Raw genomic sequence first — 21,139 nt, 5'->3', positions numbered from 1 at the left:
ATTATATGTACTGATATGATTTATGACAATACACTGACAAGAGTAAACTCCATGTGCTTGTCATAAGCGTCACTGGTTCGGCGTACTTATCATGTATAAGTGCCTATCATGTTTGTTATATTGCATGAGACTCACCATTCCATCTTACTTATATCTCATATAAATAACTTGAGAACAAACATGAATACAATCTTTTTGGATAAGTCATGTCCTTATTATGAAGTATCCTTGATTGTGAACCTATTTATGATACTTTGTGCTAGAGATACCGTCACTCATATTCTTAACAACTTAAGAATAGAGTTTCTAACAAAATATCAATGGACCATTTTTGATACACATAAATATATTATGTAAATGGAAAAGTGAAAATGCCTTTTATTAATAAAAGATGTATAAGATACATACTAAATGATATCCTTTAGGACATACTACTAACACCTCCTCCATTTCCAGTACAACAAAATCAACTAGGATAAAGAATTTTCCCACCTTAATAGAGATGTTTTCTAGAATGCCCACAGTGTATTTCACAGATCGATCAACCAGTTGTAATGAAATTATTGTAGGCTTAAGTTCCCCCACATCAAGCTTCTTACATATTGACAAAGGCACCAAACTCACACTTACACCTAGATCACAGAGGGCTTTGTTTATATTCATGTTACCGATAAGACAAGGTATGAAGAAGCTTCCTGGATCCTTGAGTTTTGGTGGTAGCTTATTCTGTAATATGGCACTGCATTCCTCTGTAAGAGCAACAGTCTCATAGTCCTCCAGCCTTCTTTTCTTTGATAAAATGTCTTTGCAGAACTTGGCGTAAGATGGCATTTGAGAGAGTGCTTCTGTAAAAGGAATGTTTATATAGAGTTTCTGCAAAACTTCTAGAAACTTTCTAAACTGCTTATCCAATTTGGCTTTCTAAAATCTCTAAGAAAAGGGTAGAAGAGGCTGATATGGTTCTGGTAGCTTCTTTTTCTTCCTTCCTCCTTTTCTTGATTCCCTTTAGCTTCTTCCTTTTTCTCCTCTGTTTGGCTTTCAGATTTATCATAGGTTCTTTTAGTTGGTTCTTCCTCTGACTATTCTAAAATTCTTCCACTCCTCTGTGTAACTGCCTTACAGAGCTCTCTTGGGTTCATCTCCGGTTGACTAGGCAGCTTACCAGTAGTTTTGCTTTAAAGAGCTTACTTGCTGAGTAATTTGATTTTCAAGCATCTTATTGTGGATGGCAAGTTGGTCCATTCTGGAAGCTAGCTATTTGATCATTTTATTTTACTGTTGCTGGGCTGCTAAGAAGCTTTCCATCATGGATTCCATAGTCGACCTTAGTTTAGGTTGTTTGCTCTGAGGGAGTGGCAGTGGCTGTGTAAGGTTTTGTCCCCTATTCTAAAATCCCAAGGGTGCTGGTGGTCTATATCCTTGCTGTTTGTTCATTGGCTGATTCTGTGAATTTCACCATGAGAAATTTGGTTGCTTCCTACATCCAGGGTTATATGTATTTGAATATGGATTGTGGGACTGTCTCTGGTTGAAGTTCCCTTCGTTATTCACATAGTTCATCTATTCTGTGGGGAGTTCACTGAAGTTATTATACTCTGAAACCATGTATCCTCCTCCACAAGTGTCATCGTGTTAACTGTTCATCCCTATAGCATTGGCTTATATTTTATCAAGCCTCTTTGTGAGCTGGTCAAATTGAGCATTTATCATGCTTAGGGCATCCACTTCTAGGATCCCTATTGTTTTCCTTATATTCCCCTTTTCATTTGACCACTCGTAGTTATGATATGCGACCCTCTCCAGAAGTTCAAGTGCTTGATCCACCGTTTTCTCCATTAGGTCACCTTCTGCTGCTGAATGTACTGTGCTCCTTGTAGAGGGCAGTAGCCCATTATAGAAGTTCTGAATCAGGAGCCAATCTTCTATGCCATGGTGTGGGCATTCTCTCTATAGGTCTTTATATCTCTCCCATGCATCATAGAGTGATTCACCTTCCCTTTGCCTAAAGGTGTTGAGTTTAACTCTCAACTTTGTAGTCTTTACAGATGGGAAGTACCTTGCTAGAAAAGCTTATGAGAGGTCTTTCCAAGTGGTGAATGTTCTAGCTAGTTGAGAAAGTAACCACTTCCTTGCTCTATCTCTAAGGGAAAATGGAAATGCTCTGAGTCTTATGGCTTGATCAGAGACTCCATTCATCTTGAATGTGTCATAAAGGGCAAGAAAGCACTGGAGGTGGTAGTGCGGATGTTCTGTTGGTAAACCCCCAAACTTGGTCTGTTGGATCATTTGGAGCCATGCCAGTTTTAATTCAAAATTATTGGCATCCACTGGGGGTCTTGAAACACTAGGTTGGAATCCTTGTATAGAGGGAGCTCTGTAATCCTTCAAGAGTCTCGACCTGTTGTTTTTATTGTTAGCCATATTTGGAATTTCTGGATTTCTTCGATCTTAATCTTCACGTTTCCTGTCCCTGCTGATATTTCTTAGGGTTCTATCTATCTCTGAATCCAAATTAATGATTTCTTCCTCTGGTCTCGTTCTGGTCATGTACCAAACCAATCACCTGAGAAAGAATAAGAGAATAAAACAATTTAAACAAAATTAAAAAATAAATGAAAAATGCCTAAATCAGCTAAATTACTTATCATCTAATATTACTAAAATTAAAATTCCCTGACAACGGTGCCAAAAGCTTGTTTGCTAGTTTTACAACCCTGCAAGTGCATGGATCGTGAACAAGTAATAAAGTAGTGAGTAAAGTATCGTCCCACAAGGAATTTAATTAGTAAATACCAAACTACACAATGATTTTAGCTGTCTAGGCTATTGAACAAAATGAAAGAATGAAACTTGTCTATTTTAAACGCTAGAATAAAAAAAAATAATAAACTAAAAATGGAATAGTCTACTTTGCAATAATTCCGAAATTAAGATTTCATACTTTAATCTTACTATGGATGTAATATTGTCTATTTACTGGATTAAGGATCGTTTGCCTTAATGGAAATTAATCCTAAGATATCCTAAGTCCTCTCTCAAGGCACCTAAGGTGTATTTTAATTAACCTAAACCCTCCTTTCGTGGCGATTAAATTAGTTAAAACCCTTTAAGATCTTTGATTAATTTTGGAACTCCACAAAGGTCATTAGCCTAGCTCTAGGTTAGATTTTCTAGGTTCAAAATCTTGATTTTCTAATATTAATCTTCACCTTTCAGTCCTTCAATTAATATCTATAATTAATACTAAGTTGGTACCAATACATAGCATGCATTAAGATCACAAGAAATTAAATCAAGGAACAAATCTCAAATCCAATAAACAAAACTTAATGTTTGTCCATAATAATGATTACAAGCATTACTCTCCTAATTCCAGAATATGAAAATTACTCACTCATGGTGAGTTCAACAAACATGATAAAAATAAAGTAAGGGACAATAAAAATCCTCTAAAAGAAATAGAATGAAAGAACCGAAGAGGATCTGCAGCTTTGATCTTGTGGAACTTTGACTGAAGACTTCTCCTTAATATTGATGTCCTCCTCTTCTAGACGGCTGTGAGAAAGTGATTATACGGCTCTAGGATTTCCCCCCTCTCCTCCTCCTCCTCTAGACAGCTGTGAGAAAGTGATTATATGGCTCTGGGATTTCCCCCCTCTCCTCTCTCTTTCTGTTTTTCTTTTGCAGCCTCTATTTATAATAGAAGGCCTAGGATTAGGTTTTCTTCCCTTTTAGAGTCCCCAAAAGCGTTAGGAGTCTCTTCTCTCTGTCAAAAATTGAAGCTGGAGCAAAATCAGGAAACTGGTTGTCCATTGATACACAGCTTGTGTATCACTACACGGCCCAGGGCCGTGTAACTAACTGGAGTTCTGAAGGTTTGCATCTCGCGATGTCACAAAAGATTACATGGGATGCAGCTAGTTACACGGGTCCAAGTACACGACCCATGTACTTTTGTTCTTCAGAGAATTCTTCAAACCTAGCCAGGCAGAGACTTACACGAGTTTCTATGATTTACATGGGTCTAAGTACACGGCCCGTGTACTGCGTTTCTTCCTTCTCTCTTTTAGCTTTCCCTTGACACATGTTACACAGGTCTGTGTCTTTGCTTACACGACCCGTGTAAAGTGTATCAGCAACACTTCTCTTCCCTTTGTGTTTTTCCAAGCTTTCTTTTGTACTCCTATACCTTGGAATTTCATCCAAACTCCTGAAATGATGCAGAAAATATGGAATTTAGAGTTTGTTAATGGAAAGCACAAAAGTTAATGAAATTAATGACTATGTATGAGATTGCTTGCCTACATGCTATGAAATAGTATGCAAATATGCTTAAAAATATCTATATAATACAAGTGTATCATAGAACCAACTACTCATTGGAAAAGTTAGCAGAGCTGTACATAAATGAGATAGTTTAGTTACATGGAGTGCCTACATCTATCATATCTAATAGAGACCGAAGGTTCACATTGAGGTTTTAGAAGAAGTTACATGAAGCCTTAGGTACCAAGTTGAATTTTAGCATGACTTTCCAAACTGATGGTCAATTAGAAAGAGTGATCTAGGTACTTGAGGATATCCTTAGAAGTTGCATTATTGATTTTGGAGGGAGCTGGGATAGGTACCTCCCATTGATAGAATTTGCATACAATAATGTTACCAATCAAGCATAACTATGGCACCATATGAGGCTTTGTAACACCCCCTTTACCCAATCTACAGTGAAATTGAGTAAGGAGATGTCACCAATCTATAGTGAAACCAAGTAAGGAGATGTCACATTCGATGCATGGAGCACCTATCTCTGTCTATTAATTATTATCCTTCATTTACTTGAAAATTTAATTACAAAAACATATCTTCAATGTTAAAAGGAGAAACTATAAGAGTTTTCCCTAAATTTTAACTATTTTCTTGTTGAAATAGTTTTCATAACATGTTAAATTCTCAGTTTCTGTATCATTCCCATCACATACAATCATCAAATTTCATCAATATCCATTCTTCATTCAAGTTGCATATACATAAGAAATATCTTTGATTTATAATTTTATTACCCTTCTTATAGGGTTAAATTAAACTTACATCTTTATGGTTACAATCTCCAAAACAAAGTTACATAACAATAGTTACAATATAAGGTACACACGCATATGAGTAAAGCTATACAATGAGGATGATGACAATGCATCTACCCAAAAGTCTGAGATATGGTGACTCTAGACTTTTTTATAGATCCAATCTATCTCCTGTTAGCCCCTATCTACACTTTCCCTACTATACCTGTGCGACGAAATAAATCTTTGGGCTAAGCTGAATAGCTTAGTAGTGCACTCTTAATTTAAAACAAAATAATTTTTCTTGTGTACATTAACACTTAAAAAGCTCATAATATTCATACAAGTGTAATTTAAAGATTTAAAGCAATAATATGACATCATGACATACGTATAGGCCAATAAATCCATACTTCTTAATCATACCACTAAATGAGATTAAATGCACTTTAGCAAATCAACCATCCTTTAGGTTCACCAGCCAGCTTTTATCATATTTTATTTTAAACTATTTTCTTTATGATCACAATTGGAAGTTTTACCTCAGTGCCCATAGTAAACTATAACAGTTGGTGAATAGACTGGACAATGGGACTCATGACACTAACCACTCAGTGGTTCTGGTCAGTTTAACACAGGCTTACATTCTCGGCACTGACTACTCGGTGGCTCTGACTAGTATAATATTGGCTTTCATTCTCGATACTGACCACTCGGTGGCTCTGACCAGCATAACACTAGCTTTCATTCTCGATACTGACCACTTGGTGGCTCTGATTGGTAGCATGCCCTCTTGTCCACTCTTATACTCAATGTCTAGGCTTACTTAGGCTCAACTTTCATAATTAACATTAATTCAACATTCTCGGTTCCCATAATTGTCAAGCTATGTGTGCTAGCATTCTCATGCCATTTCCATGTTGGCATAGCCTTTGCATTTAGGCATGCTAAATACATGTATAACTTACATTAATAAGAACATGGCAAAATCTTACAAATTTCTGAATATATATAATATTTTCCATCAAAAATCAGACCAAGTGAATGCAAGAATTAGCTTATGCTTTCTTCATAAGATTTATAGATTTATGTCTTTCATTTGGTTTTTGAATCACTTGATTCTGATTTATAGATCACAAGTTATGACTAAATAAGCAGGATCTGGTCATATCTACCTTTTCCTTCAAGAATGCAGGGCAGCTTTTGAATAGGCTTTAGGACTCAATTTTAGTCAAGTTTTAGTCATAATTTCTCAATTGGTCTTCATAAAAGTTGTTCCACTATATCTTAGCTTTCTAACAAGGTAAGATTCACCTCATTTGGAATTTTATACAATGAGTTATGTTCAAACAAGCAGAATATGTTCAGAAGTATTCTTCATCGATCGCAGGACAGGTTCTGGATAGTTTTTGGAGTCCAATGTAACACCTCTATTTGCATAGCCTGGTATATTTCACTGTTCCAGTGATCAGTGTCGGTCCGGATAATTAAGGGGATTAGAAACACACTTAAGATAACTAGATAAGCCCTGAACACAAATAATTAGTAATTGTCAATTGGTTAAGTATAAATAAGAAAAACAGAACATAAGAAGTTAAATGAGCCGAGAGTCACAGCGATGGGTGACCTTCTCGGGAAGGACTGCGAGGTTGATTTATACCCAAATTTCGAACCGTAAAATGTGATGTTGCGGTCCTTAGGACTATTGCGAACACAGTGGAAAAGAGAAAATCACGAAAAAGAATTGTTCAGTCAGTCAAATAATTAGGTCAAGGATCCAGAAGAAATATTAAATTATTTGCAAACCGGATTGAACCGGTGAGGGGCAATTTGGTCAATTGACCCCGAGAGCTAACTCCTGACCTAACTGTCAAATAAAATCAGAGAAAATAAAATTTTAGAATCAGAAATTAAATTAAAGAACTAATGGAAAAATAAATAGAAAAAAAATGAAAATGAAAAAGGTGAAAAGAGATGACATCATGCATGACATCATGCATGATGCCATAAATATTATAATTAAAAATTATATTTTAGATAATTTGTGGTCTTCCTAAAGACATAAAAAAAAAAAAAAAAAGAAAAAAAAATGTGGTCTTCCTAAAGTCATCTTCTTCAAGCCGTCCATCTCTCTCTCCCTCTCCCTCACCAAAACTCCATGGAAGCTCATTTTGAGCTTGATCAAACCCTAAATCCCACCATAGAAAATTAAACTTCCATCATTAAATCTTGATTTCAAGCTTTGATAGAGAACTTGACAACAAAAAGAAGAAGAAAGGAAGAGGTTTTGAAGAGGTGAAAATATAAAGAAAGGTGGGTAAACTAAACTTTGTATTTTTTGTTTAATTCTAGTGTTTATAATTGAATTGTGGAATTGATTTGAGTTATGTTGAACTGAGTTGGTTTGGGTTGGGAGTTGTGGAAAAATTCGTTGGAAGTGTTTTTTTTTAGGCATTTGGAGAACTGTTTTCTCAAAATACAAACGGCACTCTGCCGAAATTTTTATAAAATTTGCGAAAAAATAAAATAGGTAAAAATTTTAACTAGTTTTGAAACTTCAATTAAATGATTTTAATTCCTACCAAAACGCTCACCACTTCCAAAAAGGTAAGAAAATGGTTTTAAAATCCCTTGTAGTGTACTTAATGAATTATCGGTAGGTGAAGTTCGGTAGTTCATTAGGTATTCTACGGGATCATGTTATACCTTACAGAGGGGTAAGGTGTGACATGTTTTAGTGGTATCAGAGCATGGTTTTGCATTGAATTTTGACTATGTGTGTGAATATTTCTTTAATAAGTACAACTGCTCAAGTTTCTTTAATTGATACATATGACATATTTACTTCATGAATATGTACTAACGGAGGTCAACCTCCTTGTGTTTAATCTCAGGAAGTAGAAATTTTTGGGAAACGGAATGGAAGAGGGAGATCATTTCGTGGAATAATTTATTGAGGCTGAGGTCCAAGGGGAAGCCCCAGCACTCCAGAACGTGAATGGGTCAACCACTCCAGCTCCTACTCTAGCACCGCAGTTTCCTGCTTAGTTTGCACAGCAGATGGCTGCGTTTTTCCAACAAATAGTGGGAAATGTGCCACCTCAAGTTCAGATGCAAGCACCTGTAGCACAACCACAGCCCTCGGCTTGGCAATATGAAAAATTGATGAAATTTGGGGCCACTGAGTTTAAGGGCACTGTGGATCCACTGGAGGCAGAACAGTGGTTGGAAATAATGGAACGGGTTTTCAGAAAGCTGCAGTGTACTAAAGAATTAAAATTTGAATATTCAGTATCTCTTCTCCAAGGGGATGCATATGAATGGTGGAAGACCATCCCCTACAGCCTGGTTGAGCCACCTGTGTTGACCTGGTCAGACTTTTTAAGGGAGTTTCAACAGAAGTGGGTCTCTGATGCTCATGTGGATATGAAGTTACAAGAATTTCTGAGTTTGAAACAAGGGGATAGAATAATAGCAGAGTATGAATGGGACTTTTCAAGGCTAAGCCACTATGCTGGAAGCTTAGTCTCCACCCCCAAAGACAGATGTAAGAGGTTTGAGTCCAGGTTAAGGCCGAATCTGAGGATGCAAGTTGTGGGATTCAGACACCAGAATTTGTCTGAGCTAATTTCACAAGCCCTGAAACTGGAAAGGATAGAATCAGAAGGGGCGGTGAAGAAGGGTACACAAGAGAAAGAGAAGACTGAAAAGACTACTAGTCAAGCACCTGAAAGTGGTTCAGGGAAGAGGAAACTGTCTGGAGGATCTAGTTCTCGCAGATCTAGCAGAGGCAAATTCTCTAGCCAAAGACCACCCCAGTCTGGTCAGCAAACCCAGCAAGCTTTTCGAGGATCTTTATCAGTTCGGCAGTGTGAGACCTGTGGTAGAACACACGGTGGGGTGTGTTTCAAGGCCATAGGTGCATGCTATAACTGTGGAGGAAGCAGACATTTTGCTAAGGATTGTACTAGTCCATGCCGATCTAGACCTTCTGCTACATTTGAAGGATCAACCCAAGTCTCTACACCTAGATGGTCACAGCCAGCTGGTAGAGGTAGAGGCAAAGGTAGGGGTCCTGGTAACACTCCTGGAAGTCAAAGCACTATTAAACAGCCAGTACTCAGTAGCGCACCAATCAGAGTGTATACCATGCGTCAAAGGGAGGAGGCTAAAACATCAGACATAGTAGCTGGTATTTTCTCCATCCTTGACCAAGACGTATATGTGTTATTTGATCCTGGCTCCACACATACATATGTTAGTGCTAGTGTGATGTGTTCTACTGCTATTCAGTGTGTACCAATGGACTATGATGTGCTAGTAACTAGTCCATTAGTCCAGGAGGTCAGGGTAAATAGATTATATAGGGATTGTCCTCTGGTGATCCAAGGACACACTTTTCTATCTAATTTGATTGAAATGCCCTTCAGAGATTATGACATTATCTTGGGCATGGATTGGTTAGCCAGGCATCATGCAATGATTGACTGTAGATTGAAGACAGTCACTTTTGGTCTCCCTCAGGATGGTGATGTAGTAATACATGGGGAGAAGCAGTTATTGCCATCAAACATTATTTCAGCTGCACTAGCCAAAAAAATGATTAGGAAGGGGTGTGAGGCATACTTGGCACATGTGATAGACACCCAAGTGGGTAGTCTAGCATTGAGGGACATCCCCATAGTATGTGACTTTTCGGATGTGTTTCCTGTTAAATTACCAGGATTACCACCAGAAAGGGAAGTGCAGTTTGAAATTGATGTTATGCCTGGTGTGGACCCAATCTCTATAACACCATATAGAATGGCACCTGTAGAATTGAAAGAGTTGAAAGTGCAGTTGCAAGAGCTGCTTGACAAGGGCTTTATCCACCCTAGTGTGTCACCTTGGGGAGCACCAGTATTGTTTGTAAAGAAGAAGGATGGCACTCTCCAGTTATGCATTGACTATCGACAGTTGAATAAGGTGACAATAAAGAACAGATACCCATTGCCCCGCATTGATGACTTGTTTGATCGGTTAAGGGGTGCAGCTGTGTTCTCCAAAATTGACCTAAGATCAAGTTATTATCAGCTGAAAGTACAAGAGCAGAGTATTCCTAAAACTGCTTTTAGAATCCGCTATGGCCATTATGAGTTCTTGGTCATGCCATTCGGGTTAACTAATGCTCCGGCTGCTTTTATGGATCTGATGAACACTATCTTTAGACCATACCTCGATCAATTTGTTGTGGTATTCATAGATGATATATTGGTCTATTCGAGGAGTGCAAAAGAGCATGATAGACATCTGCGCATTATACTGCAAACTTTGAGGGAGAAACAGCTATACGCCAAATTGTCGAAGTGTGAATTTTGGCTAGAAGAAATATCTTTCTTGGGGCATGTAGTATCGGTAGATGGTATTAAGGTAGATCCTAGCAAAATAGAAGTTGTCCTTAATTGGAAGCCACCCAGAAATATTACAGAGATTCGTAGTTTCCTAGGGTTAGCTGGATACTACTGCCGTTTTGTGAAAGGATTCTCCATGTTGGCATCTCCATTAACCAAGCTACTTAGGAAAGATGTGAAATTTCAGTAGACGGACAAATGCCAACAGAGTTTTGATGAATTGAAGAGGTGTTTAACTGAGGCTCCAGTCCTAACTTTACCTACACCGGGTAAAGAATACACAGTTTATAGTGATGCTTCTCACAATGGGTTAGGCTGTGTGTTGATGCAAGATCGGAATGTCATTGCCTATGCATCGCATCAGCTGAAACCGCATGAGAGGAATTATCCGACACACGACTTGGAGCTTGCAGCTATAGTATTTGCTCTTAAGATCTGGAGGCACTATTTATATGGGGAGAAATGTTACATCTACACAAATCATAAGAGTTTGAAGTATCTGGGCACTCAGAAGGAGTTGAATTTGAGACAGAGGAGATGGTTAGAGTTTATAAAAGACTATGATTGTCTGATAGACTATCAGCCAGGGAAAGCTAATGTTGTGGTTGACGCCTTAAGTCGCAAGACTATGGCAAGTCTACGGTTTACTCCTTTATCTATGGTACTTGTGTTAAGATCATTACATGCCAGCTTAGAGATCAATGATGAGGGGTAGACAACAGTTGCATGGCATGTACAGCCAGTGTTAATTGATTAGATCAGAATGGCTGCTCAGAATGATCAGAAGTATCAAAAATTGTTAGAAGAAGTCTGGCAGGGCAAGAAACCAGAATTCTCAATAAGAGATGATGGTCTATTGCTGCACCAGGGCAGAATGTGTGTTCCCAATGATGTTGATTTGAGGCAGATCATTTTGAAAGAAGCACATGAGTCTCCTTTTGCCATGCACCTTGGTGGTACAAAAATGTATAGAGGGCTAAAGGAGCAGTACAGGTGGATGGGTATGAAGAGAGATGTGGCAAGTTTGTTTCCAAATGCCTAACTTATCAGCAAGTAAAGGCAGAACATCAAGTACCAATTGGATTGTTACATCCACTACCAGTACCAGAATGGAAATAGGAGAGAATAACAATGGATTTTGTGATGGGACTCTCGAGAACACAGAAGAGTCATGATGCAGTATGGGTCATAGTTGATAGACTGACCAAGTCTGCTCATTTTCTGCCAGTTTGGATGGACTACAGTTTAGAAAGATTGGCCAAGTTGTACATTGATGAGATTGTGAGACTGCATGGAGTGCCAGTATCCATCGTATCAGACAGAGATCCTAGGTTCACTTCTAGATTATGGGGTAGTCTTCAGAGAGCCCTAGAAACTAGATTAAACTTCAGTACGGCATTCCACCCACAGACAGATGGCCAGTCTGAGAGGGTAATTTAAATCTTGGAGGACATGCTATGGGCTTATGTGATTGAATTTGAGGGCAGTTGGGATATACACTTGCCTTTGATTGAGTTTGCTTATAACAACAGCTACCAATCAAGTATTGGGATGCCTCCATATGAAGCTTTGTATGGCAGAAAATGTAGAACCCCATTGTGTTGGGATGATGTGGGTGAAAGGAAGATGATTGGGCTCGAAATTGTTCAGCAGACTGAGGAGAAAATCAGGGTGATCAGAGATCGACTTAAGACTACATCAGACAGTCAGAAATCCTATGTTGATCTAAAGAGAAGGGATATTGAATATGCAGTGGGTGATAAAGTATTCCTCAAGGTTTCCCCTTGGAAGAGGATTATGAGATTTGGCAGGAAGAGGAAACTAAGTACTCGTTTCATTAGGCCATATGAGGTTCTGGAAAGAGTGGGTCCTTTGGCATATCGTTTGGCACTACCTCTAGAGTTAGAAAAGATACATAATGTCTTCCTTGTGTCTATGTTGAGGAGGTATAGATCAGACCCATCTCATGTACTACTGGTAGAAGAAATTGAAGTGAATCTAGACCTCACATATGAGGAAGAACCCATAGAGATTCTTGCTTATGAGATGAAGCAGCTACGGAACAAGCAAATACCATTGGTGAAGGTGCAGTGGAACCATCATTCGGGCCAGGAGGCTACTTGGGAATGAGAGGAGGACATGAGGAGACAACACCCACAGCTGTTCAGAGATTGATACCAGATAAAATTTTGAGACGAAATTTATTTTAAGGTGGGGAGAATTGTAACACCCCTATTTGCATAGCCTAGTATATTTCACTGTTTCGGTGACCAGTGTCGGTCCGGATAATTAAGGGGATTAGAAACACACTTAAGATAACTAGATAAGCCCTGAATACAAATAATTAGTAATTGTCAATTGGTTAAGTATAAATAAGAAAAACAGAACATAAGAAGTTAAATGAGCCGAGAGTCACAGCGATGGGTGACCTTCTCGGGAAGGACTGTGAGGTCTATTTAAATCCAAATTTCGAACCGTAAAATGTGACACTGCGGTCCTTGGAACTATTACAAACACAGTGGAAAAGAGAAAATTATGAAAAAGAATTGTTAAGTCAGTCAAATAATTAGGTCAGGGATCTGAAAGAAATATTGAATTATTTGCTAACCGGATCGAACCGGTGAGGGGCAATTTGGTCAATTGACTACGAGAGCTGACTCCTGACCTAACTGTCAAATAAAATCAAAGGAAATAAAATTTTGGAATTGGAAATTAAATTAAAGAACTTATGGAAAAATAAATAAAAAAAAAGAAAATGAAAAAGGTGAAAAGAGATGACGTCATGCATGACATCATGCATGACATCATGCATGATGCCATAAATATTATAATTAAAAATTAAATTTTAGATAATTTGTGGTCTTCCTAAAGACATAAAAAAAAAAAAGAAAAAGAAGAAAAAAAAAGTCATCTTCTTCAAGCCGTCCATCTCTCTCTTCCTCTCCCTCACCAAAACTCCATGGAAGCTCATTTTGAGCTTGATCAAACCCTAAATCCCACCATAGAAAATTAAACTTCCATCATTAAATCTTGATTTCAAGCTTTGATAGAGAACTTGACAATAAAAAGAAGAAGAAAGGAAGAGGTTTTGAAGAGGTGAAAATTTAAAGAAAGGTAAATAAACTAAACTTTGTATTTTTGGTTTAATTCTAGTGTTTATGATTGAATTGTGGAATTGATTTGAGTTATGTTGAACTGAGTTGATTTGGGTTGGGTGTAACATCCCTATTTACATAGCCTGGTAAATTTCACTGTTTTGGTGATCGGTGTCGATCCAGACAAGTATGGGGATTAGAACCACACTTAAGACAACTATATAAGCCATAAACACAAATAATTAGTAATTATCAATTAGTTAAGTATAAATAAGAAAAACAGAATATAAGAAGTTAAACGAGTCGAGAGTCACAGCGATGGGTGACCTTCTCGGGAAGGGTTACGAAGTCAATTTTAACTCAAACTTCGAACCGTAAAATGTATCGCAGTATCACATTTTACGGTTCGAAATTCGAGTTTAAATCGACTTCGCAATCCTTCCCGAGAAGGTCACCCATTGCCGTGACTCTCGGCTCGTTTAACTTCTCATGTTTTGTTTTTCTTTTTTATACTTAACTAATTGACAATTACTAATTATTTGGGTTTATGGCTTATCTAGTTGTCTTAAGTGTGGTTCCGACACCGGTCACCAGAACAGTAACATATACCAGGCTATGCAAATTGGGTTGTTACAGGTTGTAGATTGCTTTGTCGTGGTGTACAACACGGCATTGATTGAAAATTTTGTGTCATGGCTTAAGTTATGTATGAATTGGAAACACTGTGTTTATTAAATTATTTGACCCAAAATTTTCTATAATGAGCTTTGATAATTTGTGAAATGTAATTGTGTAGCATTTAAATTGTGTTTTGTCAATGAATGATTTATGTATTGTATTTGAAATTCTTTATTGTGCACCACTGAGTATTTTTATACTCAGCGATAGCTTATTTTGCTGTCACAGATAAGAGCAAGGAGAAAGCAGCAGAGTGAGCTACTACTGATATTGAGGACTTCACTGATCCTTTTTGTACGGGTATTTATTTATACCCTCGTAATTAATTGATGTAAATATTGTAATGTTGTATGTATCAATGTAAAGTTGAGCAGTTGTATAATAAATTGTAATAATATTATTTTTTGTATTTAATATCTGTAAATTAAACTTGTGAATGTAAATTAGCTTTATTGGATGAAATGATGAAATGTTTTGAGATGACAAACTTGGATTAAATTGTGGAATTATTTTGAAGTGGAATTGACTTGATTTATGTTGAGTTGAGATTATTTGGAGGTTGAGAGTTGTGGAAAAATTTATTGGAAGTGTTTTTACAGGTTTTTGAAAAACTATTTTCTCCAAATACAGATGGCACTCTGCCAAAATTTTTATAAAATTTGCGGAAGAATAAAATGGACAAAAATTTTTACTAATTTTGAGACTTCAATTAAATGTCTTTAATTCCTATCAAAATGCTCACCACTTCCAAAATGTAAGAAAATGGTTTTAAAATCCCTTGTAGTGTACTTAATGAATTATCGGTAGGTGAAGTTCGGTAGTTAATTAGGTATTTTACGAGAACATGTTATGCCTTACAGAGGGGTAAGGTGTGACATGTTTTAGTGGTATCAGGTCATGGTTTTGCAATAAATTTTGACTATTTATGTGAATATTTCTTTGATTAGTACAACTGCTCAAGTGTCTTTAATTGATACATATGGCATATTTACATCATGAATATGCACTAAAGGAGGTCAACCTCCATGTGTTTGATCTCAGGAAGTAGAAATTTTGGGAAAACGGAATGGAAGAAGGAGATCATTCCGTGGAACAATCTGTTGAGGCTGAGGTTCAAGGGGAAGCCCCAGAACTCCAGAACTTGAGTGGGTCAGCCACTCCAGCTCCTACTCCAGCATCGCAGTTTCCTGCTTAGTTTGCACAGCAGATGGCTGCGTTTTTCCAACAAATGGCGAGAAATATGCCACCCCAAGCTCAGATGCAAGCACCTACAGCACAACTACAGCCTTCGGCTCGACAATATGAAAAATTGATGAAATTTGGGGCCACCGAGTTTAAGAACCTTGTGGATCCTTTGGAGCGAGGCAGTGGTTAGAGCGAATGGAACGGGTTTTCAGGAAGCTACAGTGTGCAGAAGAGTTGAAGTTCAAGTATTCTGTTTCTTTGTTGCAAGGGGATGCATATGAATGGTGGAAGACCATCCCCCATAGCCTGGTAGAACCTCCAGTCCTTACTTGGTCAGACTTTTTGAGGGAGTTTCGACAGAAGTGGGTCCCCAATGCATATGTGGATATAAAGTTACAAGGATTCCTGAGTTTGAAATAAGGGGACAGAACCATAGCAGAATATGAGAGAGACTTCTCTCGACTGAGCCACTACGCTGGAAGCTTAGTCTCCACCCCCAGAGATAGATGTAAGAGGTTTGAGGCCGGGTTAAGGTCGAATCTGAGAATGCAAGTTGTGTGTTTCCGACATCAGAATTTCTCTGAGTTGTTCTCACAAGCCCTGAAACTGAAAAGGATAGAATCAGAAGGGGCAGTGAAGAAGGGTACAAAAGAGAAAGAGAAGATTGAAAAGACTATTGGTCAAGTACCTGAAAGTGGTTTAGGGAAGAGGAAACAGTCTCGGGGATCTAGCTCTCGCAGATCTGGCAGAGGCAGATTCTCCAGCCAAAGACCACCCCGGTCTGGTTAGCTGACCCAACAAGCTTCTCGAGGATCTTTATCAGTCCGGCAATGTGAAACCTATGTTAGAACACACGGTGGGGTGTGTTTCAAGGCCATAGGTGCATGCTATAACTGTGGAGGGAGCAGACATTTCACTAAGGATTATACTAGTCCGCGTTGGTCTGGACCTTCTGCTACATCAGAGGGATCAGTCCAAGTCTCTGCACCTAGAGGGTCACAGTCAGCTGCTAGAGGTAGAGGCAGAGGTAAGGGTCCTGGTAATACTCCTGGAAGTCAAAGCACTATTAACCAGCCAGTACCCAGTGGTGCACCAGTCAGAGTGTATACCATGCGTCAGAGGGAGGAGGCTGAAACATCATACGTAGTAGCTGGTATTTTCTCCATCCTTGACCAAGATGTATATGTGTTGTTTCATCCTGGCTCCACACATTCATATGTTAGTGCTAGTGTGATGTGTTTTACTATTATTCAGTGTGTACCAATGGACTATGATGTGCTAGTAACTAGTCCATTAGGCCAGAAGGTCATGTAACACCCCTCACCCGACTACAGTGCAGCCGAGCAAGGCGTGCTACAATCGGTGCCGGAGCACCCTATCTTATCTTACTTTATTCCTTTCATATTTTGATCTCGTTATATTTTAATATTAATTATTTTTCGACGGAGAAACCAACGGAGTTTCCCCTATTTTATTACCAGTTGACGTATTTTACTATTTACCTGTTTGAAAGTTTCAATAATATTTTACAAATAAAATCTCATCAATTATTTTCATAACTATCTCATAATTCACATCTCATTCATATATCTCAATTTCATATTCGTTTCCATGCATTATCTATATATTTCAAATCTGTCTTCGAATCCATACAATCTCATTCATGCTCAAATCACATAAGTAAAATTTTCAAATTTCTTTAATTTACATAATTTCATAATTTACATGATATATAAATTAAGTACATATGAAAAAGCTAATTTATTAAATTACATTACATTTCTATTAATTACCTGCTCATAATCTACATTATAATACAATATCTAGCATTTTATACTAAATACAAAATATGATCTATATGGGCCCTATCTACATGCATTGCTGAGGAGGTGACAACCTTGAATACTTCAGACACTTCTGCAGATCTGGACTCCAAAATCTCTGTTTAGTATTCGCTGGGCTTTAACTTCAGTACTTGCGCGAGGATACAATTCCATCGCGCTAAGCATTGCTGCTTAGTGGTGCAATAATAGAACAAGAAAATAAAATATACAAATAAAGAAGGAACGAAGCATAATTTGAATATTTAAGAATCAATTTAATTTAATATAATGTGTCTAATATTAATTATCTTTGGTTCTAATTTGTTCCTCTTTGGAAGCGTTTAATTCTAAAATTCATAGTGGTAATGTACAATATACAGAATTAATAAAAATACTCAGTTTATATTCATATGGTAATATAAGGTACATTTAAAATATTTAGTTAAGTTATACCTATTTTTGCAACTCTTTTTTTTCATTTGACTTAACAATTTTTTCTGTGGTTGGGATCATTTCATAATTCTAACTAATTCTTTTGAAGTCTTATTAACTCATTTATTTGATTTCTAATATTTTTAATTACTAATAGTCTTAATTTATTTCAATAAATTACACTGCCCAAGTAACCTACGACAGGCTGACTAAACTGGATAACGGGTCGTTGGCACTGGGCACCGCGGTGCCTCGGGCCGTCATACCATGGGACGCAGAACGTCAACCACGTATGCAGTCAGTATGGCTAAAAAGCCATGATATCACATAATCGGGCATAAAAGCCATGAATACGGGTATAAAAGCCATGAATACGGGCATAAAGCCATGAATACGGGCATAAAGCCTTTCGCAGTACTGCTAAAACAATACCCTATTGGCATGCCAAACTATCCAATCTGACACACATGTCAAGGCAACACATGGGCACATAATATCATTAAATATTAATATATTGTATTTTATGACTTCATTATTTCATGATAAATTTCAACTATAATTCATACATTCATTTGATCATTTATATGATCACAATTCACATTAATTATCCTTTTATACCATTGTACTCAAAATACTTCTCCTCTCTACAATAATGAGAACTAATGTCTCATTCATACATTAATATGGTTCATTTATTCAATCATTATGTTATTCATATTAATCACAATTCTAAACAATGGTTCACATGTACCATTGTATTCAAAACCTTTTCCCTTTTCTCATTTATACATTCAAGAATCTACTTATGTAATTACAAATTTTATATTTCAAGTTGAGTTATTAATATTTTATGAATTCCATTTGTGATGGGCATATAAGCCCTAACTAATTATTCACATCAATTTGGTGACTTATTTTTCTTGTTTCAAGTAATCCATAAATATTTCATGGATTTCAAATTTATGGCCTTAATTTCTTTTTAACAATTTTGACTAGGATGCATAGTCCACATTTGTCATACAATTCTAAGCATTTAAGCTTAGAATTGGTTCTAGGTCTTCATCTTAATTTACTAATCATTTTGATTACTATTCACCTTACTAGTCAACCAAAATATTGACTTTTTTATACTTAATAGATATATTAATTCTAATTGCACCAAGATTCCACATTTTGAGTTTTACATTTGCTAGTATTAATTGCCAATTGTAATTTAAAGTCCCCTAAATGCATTTCTAATTTCACATTTGAATTTCAAGTTTTAGTGTCGCTATTCACCTCATTGGTCAACAAAAATGTTGACTTTTGGATAGAAAATAGGTACATTGGTTTTGACACTCCAAACATACCACATTTTGCATTTAAAACTTGTTGGAAGTGATCACCATTACCATTTCTAAGCCTAACACTAAGTGGCAGAATTTTTAGTTTTTGTACCATAAGTTTACTGTTCTATTAGGGACTGTTACAGTGGAAATTTGAGGAAATGGTAAACACGAAAGTTGTTCCTTATTTTGTCTAGTTGAATTTCCTTTTTTGAATCACTCCATTTGGAGTTTTGTAGCTCTAGATATGGTCTAAAAACCACAGCTGGCCGGATTGCTAAACTGCAGAATCGACCATATCTACAGTAACATGAACAGTGACTGGAATCACTTTGTTGGATGGGTTCTGGCCATAATTTGGGGTAGGTTTCTTCATGAAAGTTGTTTGTCTATGTCTTATCTTGTTTCTGTAAAAATTTCAGGTCAATTGACCATTTCTACAGTGAGTTATGGCCAAATGAACAGTTACTGTTCATTTGGTCATTCTGCAGAATTGGCTTGCAGGGTATCCGGATTGGGGCCAACTTTTGGTCCTCTTGCTTTGGTCTTTTGGGCATGGTTTCTTCAGCAAAAATGTGCCATTATAAGTCTAGTTTCATGTCCAATTAGCCAAACACCAATTGAACTTACACAGCCAAAGTTATGGCTGTCCAAGTGGGCTGGAATTCCAGCCACCCTGCTGCACTCACATGGCAGCCTACCATTTCACTTTGTAACATTTTAATGCACTTCAAATTATGGTCAACTTACCTCAAATGGTCACTAATTGACCATTAAAATGTTCCTTAACAATTTCATAAGCCAAGTCAAATTTTCACTCCCAAAACCCTAGCTTCCCATTTCAATTCACACAAGATACCCTAGTTAGCACACTAATTCATTATCCATGTACATATATGCCTTAAACATCATCTCTAGTCCACTCTAAGTCCCTCAAAACAATCAAAATCATTCCTTCCTTAGGGCTGCCGAAATTCAAGGGATACATACACTTAACTTTTATTCATTTAATTTACAATTTCTCACTTATTTCAAGTTTCTAGCATGGAATCAAAGAAGTATATATATAAATAGGCACTAACCTCTTGTAGGGCAGAATTTTCTAAGCTTCAACTCCACTTTCTTTGCTTTTCTAGGCTGCCAAACACTTCCCCAAGTTGTATGGACAAGTTTTAATGAAAGGTGTCTAGGGTTTTATAGTGGAAATTCATGGGAAATGGAGGTAATGAAAGAAAATTTTCATGGAGGGAGGAAGAAGAGAGGGTCACGTTTTGAGGAAGAAGAAGAAGAAGATGACCAGAATTTTTGATCTTTCTTTGTCTCTTTTAAATGATTTAAGAAAGCTTGTTGAATGGTGATTGGTTGGGAGAAAGTAAATGACATCATCATGTGTCATAAATGGGCATTTTTCTCATTTTCTATTCTTTTCTTCTCTACTTATTTTCAATTTAATTTTTAGCAATATTTATTCATATTTTGAATCATAATAATTATTTACTTAACTGGACAAGTCGGCCAAAAATCACCTCTGAAGGCGAAATGACCAAAATGCCCTCCATTTGGCTTAACGGGTCAAAATTGTCTGTACCGATTGAAAATTTTTTCTAAATATTTCCTTGGCATTCTAATGCCATAGGAACCTCAATGACCCTTCTCTGGAGTCCCAAAAATTATTTTATGAATTTTTTTCCGGGTTTAGGGCTCCTAGTTGCGAGAACCGCAACTTCCCTCTGGTTACCCATCGCTTGGGCACCGACTCATTTGACTTGGTTGTATTTTATTTCTAAAATTTTTCCTAAATTTTTCTTATTAATATTTGAGTTAATTATGGTTTCTCACTTTAGTTTAAATATTTTTCCGGACGTTCTAGCTGTCCGAACCGACACTGGTCATCGGAACAGTAGAATGTACGGAGTTGCTACCGAGAGGGTGTTACAGGTCAGGGTAAATAAACTATATAGGGATTGTCCTTTGGTGATCCAAGGACACACTTTTCTGTCTATTTTGATTGAAATTCCCTTCAAAGATTATGACATTATGTTGTGCATGGATTGGTTAGTCAGGCATCATGCAATGATTGATTGTGGACTGAAAACAGTCACTTTTGGTCTCCTTTAGTATGGTGATGTAGTAATACATGGGGAGAGGCAG

The 21,139-nt window shown here is 37.2% G+C and overlaps 1 protein-coding gene and 1 non-coding gene across 2 annotated transcripts in view; one reads left to right on the top strand and one right to left on the bottom strand.

Annotated features, from left to right (window-relative positions):
• The window catches only part of LOC131179465 (uncharacterized), a 52,389-nt gene that overhangs the window by 2,164 nt on the left and 29,086 nt on the right, over positions 1–21,139 (bottom strand). The window contains exon 2 of the mRNA XM_058146316.1: positions 493–845. Within this exon, the coding sequence (XP_058002299.1) occupies positions 493–845 (353 nt within the window). The remainder of the gene's footprint in view (positions 1–492; positions 846–21,139) is intronic.
• LOC131179738 (small nucleolar RNA R71) lies at positions 1,925–2,031 on the top strand. The gene has a single exon (XR_009148625.1). It is a non-coding gene; the product is annotated as a small nucleolar RNA R71 (small nucleolar RNA).

Source organism: Hevea brasiliensis, chromosome 4, assembly GCF_030052815.1.
Source record: "Hevea brasiliensis isolate MT/VB/25A 57/8 chromosome 4, ASM3005281v1, whole genome shotgun sequence".
Lineage (NCBI taxonomy): Eukaryota > Viridiplantae > Streptophyta > Magnoliopsida > Malpighiales > Euphorbiaceae > Hevea > Hevea brasiliensis.
This window is presented reverse-complemented; position numbering and strand designations above follow the sequence as displayed.